The 19354-nt window shown below is 40.5% G+C and overlaps 1 protein-coding gene across 4 annotated transcripts in view; it reads right to left on the bottom strand.

The window, feature by feature from the left end:
- arb2a (ARB2 cotranscriptional regulator A) overlaps window positions 1-19354 on the bottom strand; it is a 174067-nt gene that overhangs the window by 28633 nt on the left and 126080 nt on the right. For 3 of the 4 annotated variants that reach the window (XM_088993711.1, XM_088993712.1, XM_088993714.1), the window contains exon 10: window positions 17540-17624. In XM_088993711.1, coding sequence (XP_088849837.1) covers window positions 17540-17624 — 85 coding nt within the window. Of the gene's footprint in view, window positions 1-8115; window positions 8501-17539; window positions 17625-19354 lie in introns of those variants that run through there. The other variant, XM_088993715.1, reaches the window with a different exon arrangement.

The raw sequence follows: 19354 nt of genomic DNA, 5'->3' as shown, positions 1-19354 counted from the left end.
TCAAATAGTGAGTATAGTTTCGCTTTGTTTGAATGCTGCTGTGCCGATGACCATTTTCTGTTTGAGAGCATTTTACTGAGCATCTTTATCTTTATTAAGTCAATCGAGTTGCACGTTCTGTAGCCACAAGGGGACACAAGCCAGTGTCTGATTGTGCCGGTCCCAAGCCCGGATAAATACAGAGGGTTGTGTCAGAAAGGGCATCCGACGTAAAAGCTTGGCCAAAACAAACATGTGAATCAAACCTCTGAAGATGGAGGACAATGATTCGCTGTGGCGAGCCCTTAAAGCACAGGTGTCAAAGTAAAGGCCTAGGGGCCACATCCGGCCCGCCACATCATTTTTTTCGGCCTGCGAAAGCAAATCAAACTTGTGAAATTCCATAATGCTTGCTAAAATCCGAACCAACCATCATATTTTTGGATGTAAGCCACAATAAGAGTCATTATTCTTGACTTTAGATTTGAAAAGTAGTTATTAATTAATTTGTTGTGCGCTCTATATGTAATATGTGGAGGGGATTAAACATTCTAATGGTTTCCTCAAATTCATAACGGCCCATAACTACAATGTGGCCCGCGGCAAAACATGACTTTGACACACCTGCCTTAAAGGGAAAAGCCGAAAGAAAAAGAGGAAGAAATAAATAATGAATAATTCCAAACTCTGAAGAGGCAAACAGACCTCCATTGCTGTAAATTCAACTTTACGCTCAACAACGGTCTACAATGGAGGACTAACTTGCGTTACCTGCCACTAAGTCTAAACTTGGGAGTGTATGTTGATCAATGTGCACCCATATCAGGCAAAAAGGCGTATCTGTAAGTGTGTGTACATGTGGAGGGCCTGTCGCTGAGCATTCCCATGCACATACAGATATCTGTGCGCACATGGAGTTTGTGTGGGAGTACACGTTGACAAGTGAGCCCTACGATCGGCGACATACTGGCTGAACAGCAGGAGGAAGGAGGGGACGGAGTCGGGTGGGCTATCCAAGAGAACCAGATAACACACTTTGTCACCACAGCATGCAAGTGAGTGAAATTTTCAAACATACGTGGAAGATTGTTTGTGCAGGAATGTCCTGTCGCATCTCTATAGATAAGAAAAGAATGTGTCATGCATCTCGGGTCGAATTCTTGAACTGACACACTGGTAGTAAACAAAAGCACTGGGTTGACTTGCCAAAGGAAATCCTCTCAGATGCCAGTTCAATTTTGTGTGATATTGTCAGAGTTATAGTACCGTTCAAGTAAAAAAGTTACTGCATGCCAGGCTTGAAGTACAGGTAAGTGCTTCAAAATCATGGTTTGTAAGAAAACAAAAATAGCACTTCCACAAAACACTGAAAATTAACGTCTCATACAGTCCCAGAAGGCTTTACTGAGCTTGCCGCACGCACGCACGCACGCACACACACACACACGCACGCACGCCCAAACGCTGGAAGTCACTTTCTCCCAACATTCGTAACATCGATTCTCTTCCCACCTTCAAATCCCATCTCAAAACTCACCTATTTAAAATTGCATTTTCCGTATAGCTCTATCTCTTGTTTCTATTTATATATTTATATTTGTATTCTTTGCATTTTATTTATTATAGTATCTATGCTTGTCTATGACTCTAAAGTGTCCTTGAGAGCTTTGAAAGGCGCTTAAAATAAAATGTACATATTATTATTATTATTATTATTATTATCTAATACAAGATCGACCGTGAAGAGTCAAAGTTTGAGGGAAACTCTTGCGCTACTTCCACACTAGCTAGCTAACAACGAACTTGGGCTGGCTACTTGTGCGGCTAAACTTGTTGCGACGTCACCCCTAAAGAAAGTAAGTAATCACCACCACATTCCAGATGAAAAGGTTACATTTATTACAACAAATGTCACTCTCAGGAAGGGATGGCAAGAAAAAAAAAATGGAGAAGCCATTTTAATTGCTAAGCTAACCTGAAATCGACACAGCTAGCGCTCGCTTGGGTGAACAAGTATATGTTTCAGAGATGTCTGGGTGCAACTTGGTTAATTTGGACAAAATCCAACTTTGAACATAAAGTAGTAAGCAAATTAATACTCTAAATTCACTCTCGAGGGAAAAATCATACTCAAGAAAAAGAAGCGCCACTAAAAATGAATTACGGTAAAGTCTCGTTATATCGATATTCAAGGGAGTCCGAAAAAATATCGATATAACCGGGACTATCGATATATCCGACCCTGTTTGCATGTAATTTTCTCCGTGCGTGCATAGAAATAGTATCGATATAACCGGTACTATCGATATATCCGATATCGATATAACGAGACTTTACTGTACATTCCGTTACGGAGCTCGTCACGGAGTACTGTAGTTACAATAAAGAGTGATGTTATTCATTTCATTTTCAAAATACAGTTGTGATTTTTATTTTGTCTTTTCGGGCAACATTTGCGTAGATTGGACATTTGCGTAGATTGGATTGGATTGAATTTACCTTTATTAGTCTTGCATTGGAGACATTTACATTTCACAACAGTAAAGTTATGAAAGGAAAGATCTTGTTTTGTTGTATGATTTTATTCAATATAGCTATGCTTCAAGACAAGACAATGGTTTGCTGCTCTGCACAATATAAAAAGAAATAAAAAATATATTGACCACACATGTAAATAAAATTAATTGTATATTCATGATATTGTCAGTTTCTCTTTTTTTAAGAAAACTGAGGTAGCAGGGACTAACTTGAAAAAAAACCTCTAGATAATTAAAAAGTTGGCCCTCGAATGAAGTCCTTGATTAGCAGAACTGCTCCACAAAGAAAAATAAATATTTGGAGCCTTTTAATATACAATAAATTACTATTTTAAGGGAACGTTACCCCTAACAGACGAGTGGCAAAGCGTGACGTCGTGCATGATTACGAGTGGTTACGCTAAGTTGCATACTACTCATTAAGATACATCTCCAGCCAAATAGCTCGAGACTATTTTCGGTGAAGTCAGCTGACAGAGGTCATAGGTCACCGCCGCCTGTCCAAAGCGGTGACAGGTCGCTGACGGTCAGAGGGATGCCGGTGGATAAACATATCAAGGAGGAGGCAGAGACATCAGGAGCCAAAGATTTTACTGAGACAACAGCGCAGGCTTGCTCATTACTCACAGTCACAACATGCGCAACAACTCTCCAAGCACTTTATAATTGCTGCTTCCAAGACCACAAACAAGCTATGTTATTGCTTTGCCTCTCTGTATTCTGTGTTCCTTAGAGTGGGGGAGGGGGGTGCGTGTGAGGGGGAATCATCCTCTAATTGCAATGTTTTTCTAATAGGAGCACACATTGGTTTTCGCGGGCTGTTTGTCTCCTGTCGGGGAGTCGGTTGGTTAATAAAGTCTCTATCTGTCAATAAGCGGCACACGGGATAGAGCGAGGTCACAGCTGCTGACTCAAAAACCGCTGTTGAAAAACTGCGGTAACTTTGATTTTGATCAACGTGCTCAAGATATATTTTGCGCTGGAAAAACAACAAATAATTACGTTTTAAGAGTATGATGTTGACTCAAAGATGTCTTCTGTGTTGCGGTCAAAGCGAGATAAATCTCACTGGCTGTCCGAGTTGTGTCTTATAAACTCAAAAATATGCTGACTGCTCATTTAATAACAACCTCATTATGTGAAAGTTTACAGAAGCTTATTTTCAGAGGAAACAAAGTTTTATGTTCCCAAGACAAACACACAAACCCTCAAATTTACTGTTTTACAGATGTTACATCATAGCAAGAGATCGTAACAACATCTAGGCCTACAATCTGTGTGTATGTATCTAGCTAGGTAGCGAGGGATGGATAGATAGACAGACAGACAGACAGACAGACAGACAGACAGACAGACAGATAGATAGATAGATAGATAGATAGACACAGACACAGACACAGACACAGACACAGACACAGGGACAGAGACAGAGACAGACAGGCAGACAGGCAGACAGACAGGCAGACAGACAGGCAGAAAGACAGACAGAAAGCATCATGCGAAAGCTACAGGACGAAATATGTGTAGATTTTTGGCGCCTCCAAGGTGCGAAGAGTCTGATCGATATTCTCAGGAGGGATCAATGTCCAAACCCCATTGAATTTGTGCGGTGTCTTTAACGTGATGGAGTGCTGGGGACGTCAGGAACATTTACAGTGACACACTCGTGTGATTATTCAATAGATTAGCCTCTCTCTCTTCACTAATCTACTTGATCCCATTAACTAAATTCACCTTATGGTGGCACCTATGGGGAACCCTTTATATAGGCGAAAATAGGATTATACGTATTTCACTAGTCACACCACCATCGAGAGGATTGGCGAGTCCAACACAGCGTGCTATTTTGCCGTCTTTTAAACGGAACTGCAAATGCAAGTTAACTCATTCACTGCCAGACGTGCAAAAATGTGTCAACTCCAGTGCCAGGGTTTTTGTCATTTTCACTCAAATTCCAGGACCCACAGAATATTAAGTTTTCGGACTATATCAAGATTCAATGCAGCATAAGAAAGTTTAGACTGTCTTCTTTCATTAGAAAAAAAGAGTTATTTCCTAAAGTATAAGGGTCTAGAGTTATATGAGCGTGAAATGAGGTCATCTGTCCAAAATAAATAGCGATACATATTGGTTTATACAGTATAGTGCTTTAAAAATAGCTGAAGATGGAACAAAGCGGCAACATGGAAAATACGTAAATGCTGGCTCTTCGTGGAATGGAAAAAACATTCGCATGTTTGTTTGGGCCAAGCTTTTACATCGGATGCCCTTCCTGACACAACCCTCTGTATCTATCTGGGCTTGGGACCGGCACAATAAGACACTGTACAGAACAACAAGACCAAATAAATTATATTTTTGTTGTCATGGCAACCAATGACATTATACCCGCCAGTTACACTAAGTTTTTGTGTTTTTGCGTCTTCAAACCTGATGAAGGGTTTAACCTTTTGGGAGAATATCCATACAGAAGAAAAAGCCCACAGTGATATCCGACATCTTTAGGACAATGCTGATTTTTTATAGTTGAATGCTAACCCCAGTTATGATTTCCTATGACCCACTGGTGGCTTACTGGATTGAATTCACCTCATGCGGTGAACTTGAAACAGGCTTACAGTCACCAGAATTAAGGATGCAATTATTATTCCAATTTCTCGACTGACTGACGAGTTTGTATATCCATAAATTGGCAACAATAGAGGTGCCTATTTCTCCCTCCAATCATTTTGACTCTACAGTAGAGAAGCCATGAAGCGTTGGACGGTTTGTGTCTTCTTCTTCTAAGTGGTTCGCCACATGTTGAGGTCATCGGCTAAAGGTTGGGCGGATTACAGCCTATATCATCTCAATGAGAAGAGGCCATATGGGCAAATGAGATCCATGTCCGCGAAGCACTAATCTGGGGATGCCCTCTATATGACCACGGATGGACACTACCCGCAGCAGCTAAGAGGCTTGGGGATTCGTGACCAGCTTTACTGTTTCCACTACAGTATGTTCGCCCCCCCCCCACCTGACCTCAACATCTCAGAGAGCCAAGAGCTTGTCTATGGAGAAGGAAGACCGAACTTTTGTGCTATCGTGAACTGTTATACAATCAACATTTCTTCGGTTCATACTATAATCAGAGAGACCCCGCCTCCCCCATAGCCCTCCCCTCCATAACATTGCAGTTTCTTCACTCTCGTGTCATACAGTGGACACGGCGACTTCATAAATAGCATATCATTGTAAGGGTGTAAACTGATTTCTAGTTGCCATGTAAATAAATAAATAGATAAATAAATAAATCAACAAATAAATACATACATAAATAATTCAATATATAGTTAAATAAATAAATAGCCAAACAAATAAACAGCCAAATAAATTAATAAACAGCCAAATTAATTCATAAATAAATCAATAAATAGATACATCAATAAATGAATAAAAAAAAAAAAAAAACAACACATATAACAAATAAATAAATAAATAGACACATAAATAAATACATAAATGAATTTAAGCAGTCCGAAAAGCAAGTAGATCATTTAAACGAGAGGCGGGTTGAGGAGAGAAAGAGAGCGCATAATTACTTGAGATTGTGCCCCAGCGATTGGCTGAGGGGCAGCTACGAGAAGGACAAATGGACAAATCTTAAGGAGCTAATAAAAGTGAATACAGAACAGTCCTCATGGGCAAATCTGGCACTAAGATGATAATGAGATTATAAGGCCTCACTATATTGCAGCAAATTGTATAAGTGTTTCATTGAACCTTGTTGAACTTTCATTTATGCGTACCAGGCTTTCCCCTATCTTGTATCCACACCGCTGCTTTATCTCGCTTCAACGATATTTACGGTAAAAGAAGGAATGACACACGATGAAAAACAACAATTTACGGAATGCGGCGTGGAGGCAAAGAAAGCGAATTGATTTTTTTTTGTAAACATCCTTGTATTTAGCATAATCAGTACAGACGACGATATGAAAGCTGCTAAAGCAATGTTGCTCTTATACCATCATGTCCTTCTTATAACCACGTGCAACCTAAGCTGAGCGCACACATTAATTAATGAATATACGGCGAACCTCGATAATAGCTGGTTTGCCTCTAATGAGACTTTGGATGGAGTTTGAAGGCAGACCTCATAAAGAAAAGACTGAAGTGTGTGCTATGACATTGAAAGTGGGCTTCATCTATTGAGAAAACGAGTGGCTCCAAGATCTATTCAGAGACAAAAATATTACAAAACAACAACAGAGCCTTTCATACTATTTTCACATCAAAACAATCATCACATACAAGCGGGAAAAATGTATTAAACACGTGTATCCAAAGACAACACTACTATCTGAGAAAAAATAAAATGCAGTCATGAAGTATGCCAAAGAAGTGCACTACATACCAGCAAACGAAACAAAGGAGGCCAGTCAGCCACAAAACACAAATTAAAAATGAATTTCAAAGCCTTGAGACACCTGGACAATCATTAACTTGACATATTGATCACCCTCATCCTCCTCGTTTGTCTGATGAGACAAATAAATGGCAGCACCCTTGTCTTGGTCATGTCACGAGGGCTTGTCTATTGACCGTGACGGCATATCTTTGATAATCCAGATGTCGGGGAAGATACGGGTCGCCGGGCATGGATCAAAGCGCTGGACTTGATCAATAAACAGGGACAGTCGCCGAGAATGGAATCAACGTATCCGTCAAAGCGGTCAAGTGTTTGATTCAAAGGAAACGTCGCCATGAATAAAGGAAACTGGCATGATGGATCAGATCGTTTTGTCACCGTAGTATAAGGGCCTGACCTCTGGCAGGGACAGAGGGCATCTCGATTGCGTCAACTGTTGCAGAAACGTTTGCGGGAAGAAGAGAAGAATCAGAAGTAGAATCAGAATCATTGGCCAGGTATGTAGGACACACATGGAATTTGTCTCCGGTAGAACACACTGCACTAGTATCGACAAAAAAATTGCAAAGAAGCACTATACAGTTATATTTGGGTAACTCTTTAGAAAGTTAATGGCGATGGGGGAAGAAGCTGTTTACAACCGACAAGGACAACCGACACCATTTTTTCGTTTCCTAACTGACATCAGAAAAACGTTTTATAGCATCTAAAATACCCAAAACATGCAGGCTGATATTTTTAGTCAAATGCAAAACAACAATAAAATGAGTTAAAGTGTCCCAAAACTAGTTCAAAATGACCCCTGAGATGCCGAGTTTCAGAAGGTCCCGCCCCCTTGTTTGTGACGTCACGCCAGGACGTCTTGCCTCGCTCTAGAATCAAAACAATGGCTTCAGATTCGGAGAAGATGCTTTCTTGTTACTCATCCAGTTACGAATATGATTCAAATAGTTCTGAAGAGGAAAGCATAAATGTTTGCAATCGATTAAAGAAGTCTTCCCGTATCAATTCGAGCCGTCATGACTCCAATGTAGCATCCCAGAAAATGCACAAGATGGTGCCCAAGCTCCGTTGGAAATGGGCTGATTTGTCTGCTGGGAATTTGTGTCAACTAGTATCAAATGGTGCAACACACAACGATTCACCATCACATTATTTATGTGTTTTCCTTCTAATTTCGCCATCAACACGGATCAACACGAAGTTTTCAGACCAACCAAAGTACCCAAAATGCATTGTGTTTTCGCTTTCTCGGTCAGGGGCTTTCCACACGTGACGTCACGTCAGGCATTGTCATCAACTCGAAAACAAGACTTCCTGAATATTCAGCGTGAGTCCTAAAACGTAAAATATAGCTATATGCCGCAGAATCTTTGTAAAATACGGCCAAAGAAGTCATTTGAAGTGATTTTACAAATTATGGACACAACTTGTCCGGAGGCGTCGGTTGTCCTTTAAATGTCTGCTGGATTTGGCGCGCATGGATCGGTAGCTGGAAAAGGTGGTGCGCAGGGTGCCGTGAGTCCAGTAGGATTTTCCGCTCCCTTGTTTTGATTCTTGCAGCGTGCAAGTCCTCGAGAATCAGAGGAAGAAGAAACAAAGGAGGTCAAAAGAAGGTAATATCCACTTCTGAGGCTTCGTATCACATTTCAGTGAACTCTCTCTGCTTTTTGTTCAAGTCTGACCAATATTTGGAGAAAGTGACGAGGGACCAACTTGACTAAGTCATGTTGAGTTCGCTGGAAAGCAATGATGACTTGTTAGGTTGAAAAATGTGTTTTTGATTTTTGTTCGTAAAGCTAGCCGGGTTTGGAAAATGGATAATAATAATAATAATAATAATACATTTCATTCATAAGCGCCTTTCAAAACTCTCAAGGACACTTTACAGTCACAGGATATGTTTTTGTGATTTTTCTGACATAAGAATCCAGTTAATTCGGAGATTATTCTTGTCAAAGTAGTTCAAGTTGTTCTTTAATTCACAGCTTGCAGTAAAAGTTACATTTTACTATGGTAGTCAGCCGTTGTCTAGTGCTCTTCAAGAGCACGTTAGTTAAAAAAAATGAAGCCTATAATGGGAAGAATTTTTCATAGCGGAGATTTGTCTGTTGTTGGATCGTCTGCGCTAGCGTCTCTGGATGGACTGCAAATTTCCCCATTGCGGGACGAATAAAGGTATTCTGATTCTGATTCTGAGGATAGAGGAACGACAGCACATAGTGCGAATGCGTATTTGGAATGAAGAGTTTGCCGCTTGGAATTGTAGCGGATTTTACATGGGGTATGAGAAGGGAGGTGAAACGATCGCTAGCTTCTTCACTGAATGCCATGATCTTCAAACAACAATCGACAATCATGTTATCTCATTCTAGCTAGATTTCATCTAACAAAAAAGTCATCTATTGGCAATTTGCCATGCGTCAACCTTCACAGTTCTCAGTAATCCTCAAAATATTGTTCTCATGATTGTTATACGCAGCACAACAATTATGACCTGAATCCAAGGCTGAGACGGTCCCAATGAATCAGGGTCAAAGATTAGACTCGGCTTCCCTAGAGTTTACCTGTCGACTTCCCTCTACAAACGTCAATGTGTCGCCGTTGGGCTATGAAAACACTCAAACGCATTTGTCAAAATATGAGCTTGCCGATTGAGGGCACCGAACGGACTTCCACATCAGCAAGCTGAAAAAACACAGATGTTGAAGGTGGATGGGGTTAATTTGAGGGATCCCGAGTTTCCTCTTGGAGTCAGTCATCGCTCAGACATAATCAGTCTATGCATGTGTGTCTACATATGCGGTGGGGGTGCAGACAGCGAAAAGATGTTTCACGGTCAACAGCGCATGGATCATGGAGGTGAGCGTCACCGTAAAAAGTCAAACTCAGATATATTGTATTTGTGTGTGTACTGCAGAAGGTTCCCAATCTTAGGCGAAGGGCGCAAAATGGGTACCAGAGCAATATTTAACTCATTCACAGCCATTCACGAATTTATTCGGGAATTGAAAATATGAAGAAGAGCACCATTCCTGAATTTGTTGACTTGGGTGCTGATAAAGCGCTGGCTAGACCTCTGACAATGTGCTTTCCTTTCACAAGGGGGCAGAATTTAGCGCTTTGTTTCAGCTTCAGCTGTTGTTAAAGTGCTATACAAACCAATATGTGAAGTCAAAGTCAGCTTGTATGTATTGCATTGTATTTTGGACAGCCACCCTCATTTCAAGCTCATGTAACGCCAGACCCGTATAATTTAGGAAATAACTATTTTTTTCTGATGAAAGAAGAGAGACTAAGGTTTCTTAAGCTGCATTGAATGTTTATGTAGTCCTATAACTCAATATTCTGTGGGTCCTGGAATTTGAGTGACAACTAGCTGTTAGACAGTAAGGACAACACTTTTTGGCAGGTTTTTGAATATTCTAGCAGACCAAAGGCGACTGTTCCTGACGTTAATACACATTTGGAAAATATTATTTTCAAAATGTGTCTCGAGGAAGAACCACATTGCAAATGAGGTTTAATGAATGGTTAAAAATGGCAAAATGTCATGCCCAGATTCATTTTCAATTTCACCTTTTCAGTCTGATCCCAGGTTAATTTAAAATGACTCCCCCCCCAAAAAACAGCGTGTAAAAAAGTATATTTTAGAGGGATCATCCAACCTCAAATCATGTCCTAAAATAAGATGGCATTATCTTATCAAGGCTCATTAGGTTTCATTACTGCAGTGTGTTAGGCTACTTGTAACGGCCCGCGTTTGGTAATTAAAGAACAGGTAATATATTAACATGCTTGTGTTAGCCATTAATCAATGTTTACCCACAGAGAGCGAAGGCATTGTAATTTATAATTGGCTTGGACAATGAGTAATCACCCGACAGGAAGAGCGTGTATGAGTGGACACATAGATATGTATAAATAGATAAATATAAAATTAACAGACAGATGTCTGGTCTTGACCAGAAGAAGCGAGCAGAGCTCAAAAATGGTGAGTTGGAGTGACTCCCTCTCTTTGCAACCATCTATCCCTCTGCCCGAGTCTCTATTCTGTCTTAACGTGACATTTTTTGGAAGAGCTTACCTCCCTCCATCCAATTTTCCAACTGATTTTAACGTCAGCTTAGTAGTGATTCCACTGAATTTGCATAAAGCAAATATGCAAACATTTAAGTTGAGCCTTGGTCTCGACAGCTTAATGGGGAACAAATTGTCTTGCCATTCAAAAAAAAAAAAAACATGACAATGAAGTGAGAATAAATCCTTGCATTTAAGTGGGAGGGAGTTAGTTCCAGGTTTTAATGGATTTACATTCAAAACGGCATCAGCAGTTGGAAATGCGCCACTATCCCTCTCCAGGAAATTCGAAATATCATCCGAGTGGCTTGCCGATGACGATCGACAACAGACACACTTTCTCCACACACTCTCCCTCCCCTTGAGCTCAAAGTCTTGGTGGATAGAGAACACAGTCATCATATCATCAGTGCAGCACACACACGGCGGTAGGATGGATGTGAAGGAGGGGAGATGGATGGTGCGAGAAGCGAGTGAGGAAGAGAGAAACGGATGCAGAGACGTGCCTTTCAACCTGTTTCTCTTGAAGACTGTGAGAGCGAGGCGACTGCTGGAGTCGTTGCAGACATCCAGAAAAAAACAAATTGAAGAAAAAGTTTAGCACTATATGACGAACCGGACTACTTTCTGGACGCATTTGTGTCTCGTAATGAGAGCTCTCTACTTTCTTGATGATACACTCAAATTGAAAATATCAAAATTAATTGTTGGTGACTGTATGAAAAATATTCAAGTTGCAAAATATTCATTGATGATGCCATCTTAAAATATTAAATGACAAATAAAAAATTTAATTCAATCATTTTTCGGTGTATTAGGAAATGCAGTGTGACCGACCGACGGGGTCTTGAGGGTGTCATGTGATGTCTAACTGAAAGCAGTACATTTTTCAATTACATATAACTTTAAAAAATAGTTTTTAGCATCTCCAATAGACTTCTACTTTGCGCAGGTGAATGTGGGGAAGTGTGTGTGTGAATTAAGAGAACAGAAAACAGCTGTTTTCGGTAGCTAAGAAACTCCCCGGTCCGAACACTGACAACCCCCACCTATACACAAGCGCGCCGCATACTATTTGCATAGCAACCCCAAATCGGACAATTCACGCCAGCAGAGAGGTGACCACATGTTTGTTGATTGAAGTGCAGGGGCCACGATGCCCTGACAGCTTTCCCTCAACCTCGTCACCTCTGCCGCTCTACCGCGACTCTCGCTTACAATTGCCGTCGCCTGCGAACCTGCCGGGCTGCCAAGGACACAAAGACCACCGAATCAACCTTTGACATCTGAGGTTGTTTCCAAAAAGACCAGAGACAAGCTGAGTTGGCAGCTTTGTTAACAGGCTTGAGCCTGGAATCTTTTCAGCTCGCTTCAAATGTCAATAGATGGCAAGTCAATAGCGTATACACACACAAGAAAAAAATGGATGTTGGAGTCAAATGGTTTGGTGGTCCGAGTCACGGAATGTGCGGAAAACACGGGGACTGCGATAGCTGGACTCAAGACTGGTAGTGCTTGTTTTTTAACTAATTCGCTGCCATTCATGAATGTATCTGAGATTTGAAAATATGACGTAGAGAGCCATTTCTAAATCTGTTGTTAAAGCGCTATATAAATCAATATGTACTGTATTTATTCGCATATAACGGGCCGCCCTAATTTTCAATTAAAAATCGGTATCCAATTTTCAGCTCAGACCAAGCATTGTAAGTGACAACACATGCGTCCATGATAAGAATAATTTCTTGACAATATAAACTTCTTCACTTTCTTCTGAGTCGTCATCTGTGCCCTCCATTTTATTGCTGATGCCCGTCTTTAAAAAACTCAAAAAGGAATGCGCCCTATAGGGGTCTTTCCAACAATCGCAACTGTAGGGCACCTTAACAACAGCTGCACGACTATGGAGAATAGCCATGGAAATGCTGCCACCTCCTGGAAGGGAGAAAGCATTAAATATACAGTAAAGTCTCGTTATATCGATATTCTCGGGAGTTGGAAAAAATATCGATATAACTGGACTATCGATATATCTGATCCTGCGGCATGTAAATTTTCTCTTTGCGTTCATAGAAATAGCATCGTAATAAGCAGTACTATCGATATAACTGATATCGATATAACGAGACTTTACTGTATTTGCAAATTTTTTCCCATGCCTCGTTTATAACGCGCACCCAAACTTTGAGTTCTTTTTTAGGTAGAAATGTTTGCGCGTTATACTCAAATACGGAATGTATTGCACTGTATTTTGGACAGCCACCCTCATTTCAAGCTCACATAAGTCCAGATTCATATAATTTAGGAAGACGCTCCCCAATTTCCGAACGAAATACGTTCCCAACGGTTGTTCATAAGGTGAACTCGTTCGTAAGTTCGTAAGTAACCGGTATTGGTTTGTACTGAAAAATAAACATTGCATAAAATATATGCTCTGTTAAGATATGTACACATACAACTGGAGAGAATACTACATATGTTACTACAAAAATATTAGTCTGTACCGTTGTTCGTAACTCGAATGTTCGTAAGTAGGGAAGCTTCTGTAACATGTTTTTTCTGATGAAAGAAGAGACTAAGGTTTCTTACACAGCATTGAATGTTTATGTAGTCCTAAAACTCAATATTCTGTGGGTCCTGGAATTCACGTGACAATGACAAAAACCCTGGCACTGGAGTGGACACATTTTTTGCACGTCTGGTAGTGAATGACTTAAAGATGCATTAAACATTACGGCTAAAGTGACATTTGAACATGGCATACAGTATGGGTTTTCTATCGGAGGCTAGCTGACATTTGAGGTGGCTGATTCACTGTTAGATGTCGAGACGTATCGCCCACATAGCAGCGAGCAGGACATGTCGCTTTAGCGGCCGAGATGAGATAGCGACAATCGAGTGGAATCTAATGACACGTGGAGCATGTGGACAAAAAACGACCTATACATTTCCCTGATAGTTTCATACAAGGGATACACATTGTGATATACAGTAAAGTCTCGTTATATCGATATCGGTTATATCGATAGTACCGCTTATTACGATACTATTTTCATTTCCCTTGCACATTTCTAGTCTTTTTATGTATAATTAGTACCGTTTAGTACGATACCCGGTTATTATGATAATCCGGTTATTACGGTGCTCCTTTTCAACCCCCGCCGGCCATTTTTGTTGTTTATATCGATATATCCGTCGCGCCATTGGTCAACTTGGTCACGTGTCTTGTTACGTGAGCCGCCATCGGTCGCGCCGTTGGTCGACTTGGTCACATGAGCCGCCATCGGTCGCGCTATTGGTCGACTTGGCCGTGTGACTTTGTCACGTGACACGCCATCGGTCGCGCCATTGGTCAACTTGGTCAGGTGACTTGGTTACGTGCCCAGCACCCGTGTAGCAGAGCCATTTTCATTTTCAGACGCTAGCTCGTGTGTAGCAGACGAGATTGAAGTGTTTGTGTTAAAAGGTAAAAATGGGAAGCAGAAGAAGATTGATGACTTTTTTAAATTGTATACATAATACAGTAAGATGTAAGCGTTGCAGTTTCCCTGTTGTGTTATGTACATGCCCACTGTACTGTATAAGAATGCAATCGTTTTTTGCAACAATGTTTCTTGTTTTGTCTGCTGAAGCGCGATGATTTTGAAAATTATTAACATTCCATACTGTGTATTAAAGGACAGCCAATGTCACTTTTTATTCAAACGCAAATAAAAATGACTTCACGCCAAGACGTCTTGCATTGCTTGTGAATCCAAACAATGGCTTCAGATTCGGATAATATGCTTTCTTGTTACACATCCAGTTATGAATATGTTTCAAATACACTGTAGTTCTGAAGATTAAAGCATACATGTTTACAATCATTAAAGAATTATATGTGCCATTTTGAGGCAACATTGGAGGAACATCTCTCACCCAAAAAAAAGGGAGCTAATGGCCAGCTCCGTTTCTTATATGGCGCTTGGCTGCCCTCTTTTGGCGGCTTTTGTTTAATGCAGTTCGGCGCAGGATCGGATATATCGATAGTCCCGGTTATATCGATATTTTTTCGGACTCCCTTGAATATCGATATAACGAGACTTTACTGTATATATATATATATATATATATATATATATATATATATATATATATATATATATATATATATACATACATACATACATACATACATACATGTGAATGTACCATGTACCATGATAAATAATGTCAAACTTTTGCACCAGTATTATAAACTGTAAAATATACAGTCAATGATCATTGTCGTATTTGAGATAAACTTATAGTTTGAATTAATGACCCAAAAAATTTCACCCAGGGGGGAAATCAAAAACCATCTAGTACAAATCTAGCTGGATATCTAGCTATTTTCTGTCAATTAGCTATTTAACTAACTAACTAACTAACTAACTAACTGTCTGTCTGACTGTCTGTCCGTCCATCCATCCATCTATATAGCTAGCTAGCTAGCTATTAACTAGCTTTTAGCTAGCTAGCTTTCTATCTATTTGAGTTATTACGGGTTGAGTGAACACTGGCGCGTGTGGCTGCCGCTGCTCACCCACGGAAAAAACTTCCTCTGACTGTAAAATAACCTTGAGAGTTTTGAAAGGCGCTTATAAATGAAATGTATTATTATTATTATAAAAAGTTTAAGATGGATTATAATACCAATTATAATACCATATCACATTTAGTATACACAAAATAAGGTATATATTGTGTAGTTTTAAGGCTTAGAAAATTTGATTTATGGGGACCTGGGAACGGATTATTCTCATTTTAATGGTTTCCTATGGGAAATTAATTATTGGGATACACACTTTTCGCCTTACACACTTTGTCTGGGAAACAATTAAGTTTGTAAGCCAAGGTATCACTGTCCATTGATTGGGGGGTGTACCTTATACTCTGAAAATATGGTAAATAGATAAATAAATAAATATATTGCTGAATGAATACTATATTTTCCGGTGTATAGGGCGCACCCAAAGAACCTTCATTTTCTTCTAAAGGTGACCCTGCGTCTTATACACAGGTGCACCTTATATCTGAAGTAATATTTAGCCACAACAGTTCTCACAACTACTATACAACTACAGCAGTCACCAACTCCATTTCTCCTTGGAGAAGAAGTGCGTAATCCCAGCCCCTACTGTAGTGCCTTATAATGTGGTGTGCCTCAGATTTGGAAAACTTTCATATATTATATTTGGAAAACCTTTTTCATTCATTGAAGGTGCACCTTATTTTCCAGTACTGTATATGGGAAATATGAGTTTGAAAATACACCATTCATTGGGGGGGTTGCCTTATTTTTGTACTCAACGTTGCTTTTGAGTGATGCTCTTCGCATGAATTCGAGGATGTACGTCAGTCGTCCAACAACACGTTGCAATCATCATCTCTGATCAATGGCCATGTCGAGGATTACGGCTTTTCATCGCTAATCCTACATTAAGGATACATTCTCCTGATGGCTGTGACATCATCCAGACCAGCAGTCCACCGCAAAGAGGGCACGGGGACAGGAAGCCAAACACCACAGGAGCGGATTAAACGTTTGTCGCCGAGAGAGCAGATGATCAAAAAGAACGAGGAGGAAAAAGGGCGCGGCCCCAAGATGATAGAAAATGAAACAAAATCCAACTGAACGCAGCCGCGTATGTGAAATTTGCTTTTCGCTATATAATCTAACACAATGTAAATTTCTTGGGGAAAGAGTCAACTTGGTCAATCTTTGATCACACAGTAGTTTTATTTACCGTATTTTCCAGTGTATAAGGCGCACCAAAAGCCTTCATTGTCTTCAAAAGGTGACTCTGCGCCTTATACTCAGGTGCACCTTATATGAGAAGTCATATTGAGCCACAACTAGTCTCGCAACTACTGTCAGCAGCTACCGACTCCATTCCCCTCTGTAGAAGAGGTTCTGCGTAACCCCAGCCTGTACTTATAATGTGGTGTGCCTTATATTTGGAGACGTTTTATATATTAATGTATTATATTTGCAAAACATTTGTCATTCATTGAATGTGCGCCTTATACTACAGTGCTCCATATATATGGAAAAAGTTTGAAAATACACAATTCATTGGGCGTGCGCCTTATACTCCGGTGCACCTTAAATATAGAAAAAGTACGACAATACACCATTCATTGGGGGTGGGCTTAAACTCCGGTGCGCCTTATATATGGAAAAAGTTTGAAAATACACAATTCATTGGGCGTGCGCCTTATACTCCGGTGCACCTTATATATAGAAAAAGTATAAAAATACACCATTCATTGCGGGTGGCCTTATACTTTGGAGCGCCTTATATATGGAAAAAGATTGAAAATACACCATTCATTGGGGGTGCGTCTTATACTCCTGTACGCCGTATATATGGAAAAAGTATGAAAATACACCATTCATTGGGGCTGCGCCTTATACTCCGGTGCGCCTTACACACCGAAAAATACGGTATTTATTTTTTAGTATGTATTGAGAAATTTTGGATCGTGTGGGTTGATTTTGATTTGGTACCTGCAGAGACACGAGGGCAGTCTGGTAGCATGGAATCCAACGGTGTGTCCAATGGTTCCGGACTTGAAACCCAGTTGCAACAATGCTACGAGGACACACACACACACACACAGAGGTATAAATGCGAAATTTTATGAAGTCCTTGGCACTAAAATGTATTACCGTATTTTCTGCACTATAAGGTGCACCTCAAAGCCTTATAGTTTTTTTTCAAAAGCTGACAATGCGCCTTATAAACCGGTGAGCCTTATTTATGGAAAACGTTTGAAAATATTACATTCCTTGGGGGTGCACCTTATACTCCGATACACCTTATACAATGGAAAATATGGTAAATAAATGAATAAACAAACAAAGAAATACATACAAATTTAAAATGTCATTCAGTGAAGGTGCGTCGGCGTGCCTTACATTAGTGTCTGGAACTCATGACAAAAAGGGCAGACAACTCTGAAATATACGAATATTTTCAAATCGGAATAAAGCAAACGTTTGATTTTTTTTTCTGGAAAAAGTTGTCGGGCAGAGAGGTTCTGGAAGTTGTAGACCGGGCATAAAAGTTACACGCCTCAGGCAGACGTTATTCCAAACACTGCTTATATGTGGAAAAAAATATTAATAAATGTCATTTATTGAAGAGAAGTCTTCAATAAATCTGTATAGAAATACAGACACACAAAATACAGACATTGGTCTGACGAGACCGCGCCGGTGTACCTAATGAAGTGGCCCACGATGTCAGGTCCGAAATAGGCAAAAAATGTTTGCTGCAAATTGAGGTATGGTAAGGTATGGAGTGGGGGGCTGGGGTGGAGAGAACGAGAATGAGACGGGAACAAGCAATTAAGAGCTCTGTGACATGTTGCTTAGACATCTTGCTGTTTGTTGGGTGCTGGGGAGGGTGGGGGTGATGAGGCCCTGAGCCACGCTGGATCATTGGGTGCACATGGGGAGGGAGCTTGCCCAGTTTGCTGACCCACAACCTCCTGCAAACACACCAGGTCCTCTCAACCCTCCCACACACCAACATGGTTGACAGCTCCACTGTCAAAAAAAAGGAGTAGACCTCTTTATCTACTTTTGCGCTCTTCATCTTCCACAGACCACACCCAAACCCCCCCTGCTGTTAGCTAGCTAGCTGGCGAGCTGGCTTTTTATCATCTAACAGCTAGTTAGCTAATAGATAGGTATCTAGATTGCCAACAGATATCCAGCTAAGAGACAGCTAGCTAGATGACTAATAGACAGCAAATGGATAGCAAATAGGTAGCTAGCTAGGTAGCCAGCTAGCTAACCAGTCAAATAGCCAGCCAGATAGCTAGGTAGCCAGCTAGGTGGCCATATAGCTAAAATACAGCAAGCTAGGTAGCCAGCTAGGTTGCCAGCTAGATAAACTGCTTTGGCTTTTTCAGATATTTTTAGGCCAGCAGTGAAGGCCCTGAATGCCCACCACTGTAGTCAACTGTTAGCTATGCTAATGTTACCATGAACAACTTCACTCAGCTGTTTGGGAGTTTTCTTGTTCTTTTTTTCCCATTTTTTTTACAGGGGAGGGGTATACAATAAATATACAATATATCAAAGTATGTTTTCCCTTTGTCGGAGAAGAGCGTGCGTTTGCGCTGAAACGGGGCGACGGCAGAAAGGGAAAGAGCGCGGCCGCGAAAGGAATGCTTGGAGAAGACATTGGCCCTGATAAGATAAAAAGTTCAATAGCAGAAGGAGAACATGTAAAGAGAGATTACAACGTGCAGCTGGCGTCCTTCTGAATCACTGCTTATCTACTCTTGTTTACTTTCACCGCCCGGGTCCATT

Source organism: Hippocampus bargibanti, linkage group LG04, assembly GCF_051943395.1.
Source record: "Hippocampus bargibanti isolate YZ-2025 linkage group LG04, ASM5194339v1, whole genome shotgun sequence".
NCBI classification, from domain to species: Eukaryota; Metazoa; Chordata; class Actinopteri; order Syngnathiformes; family Syngnathidae; genus Hippocampus; species Hippocampus bargibanti.
Note: the sequence above shows the minus strand (reverse complement) of the source record. Positions and strands in the feature narration are given on the sequence as shown.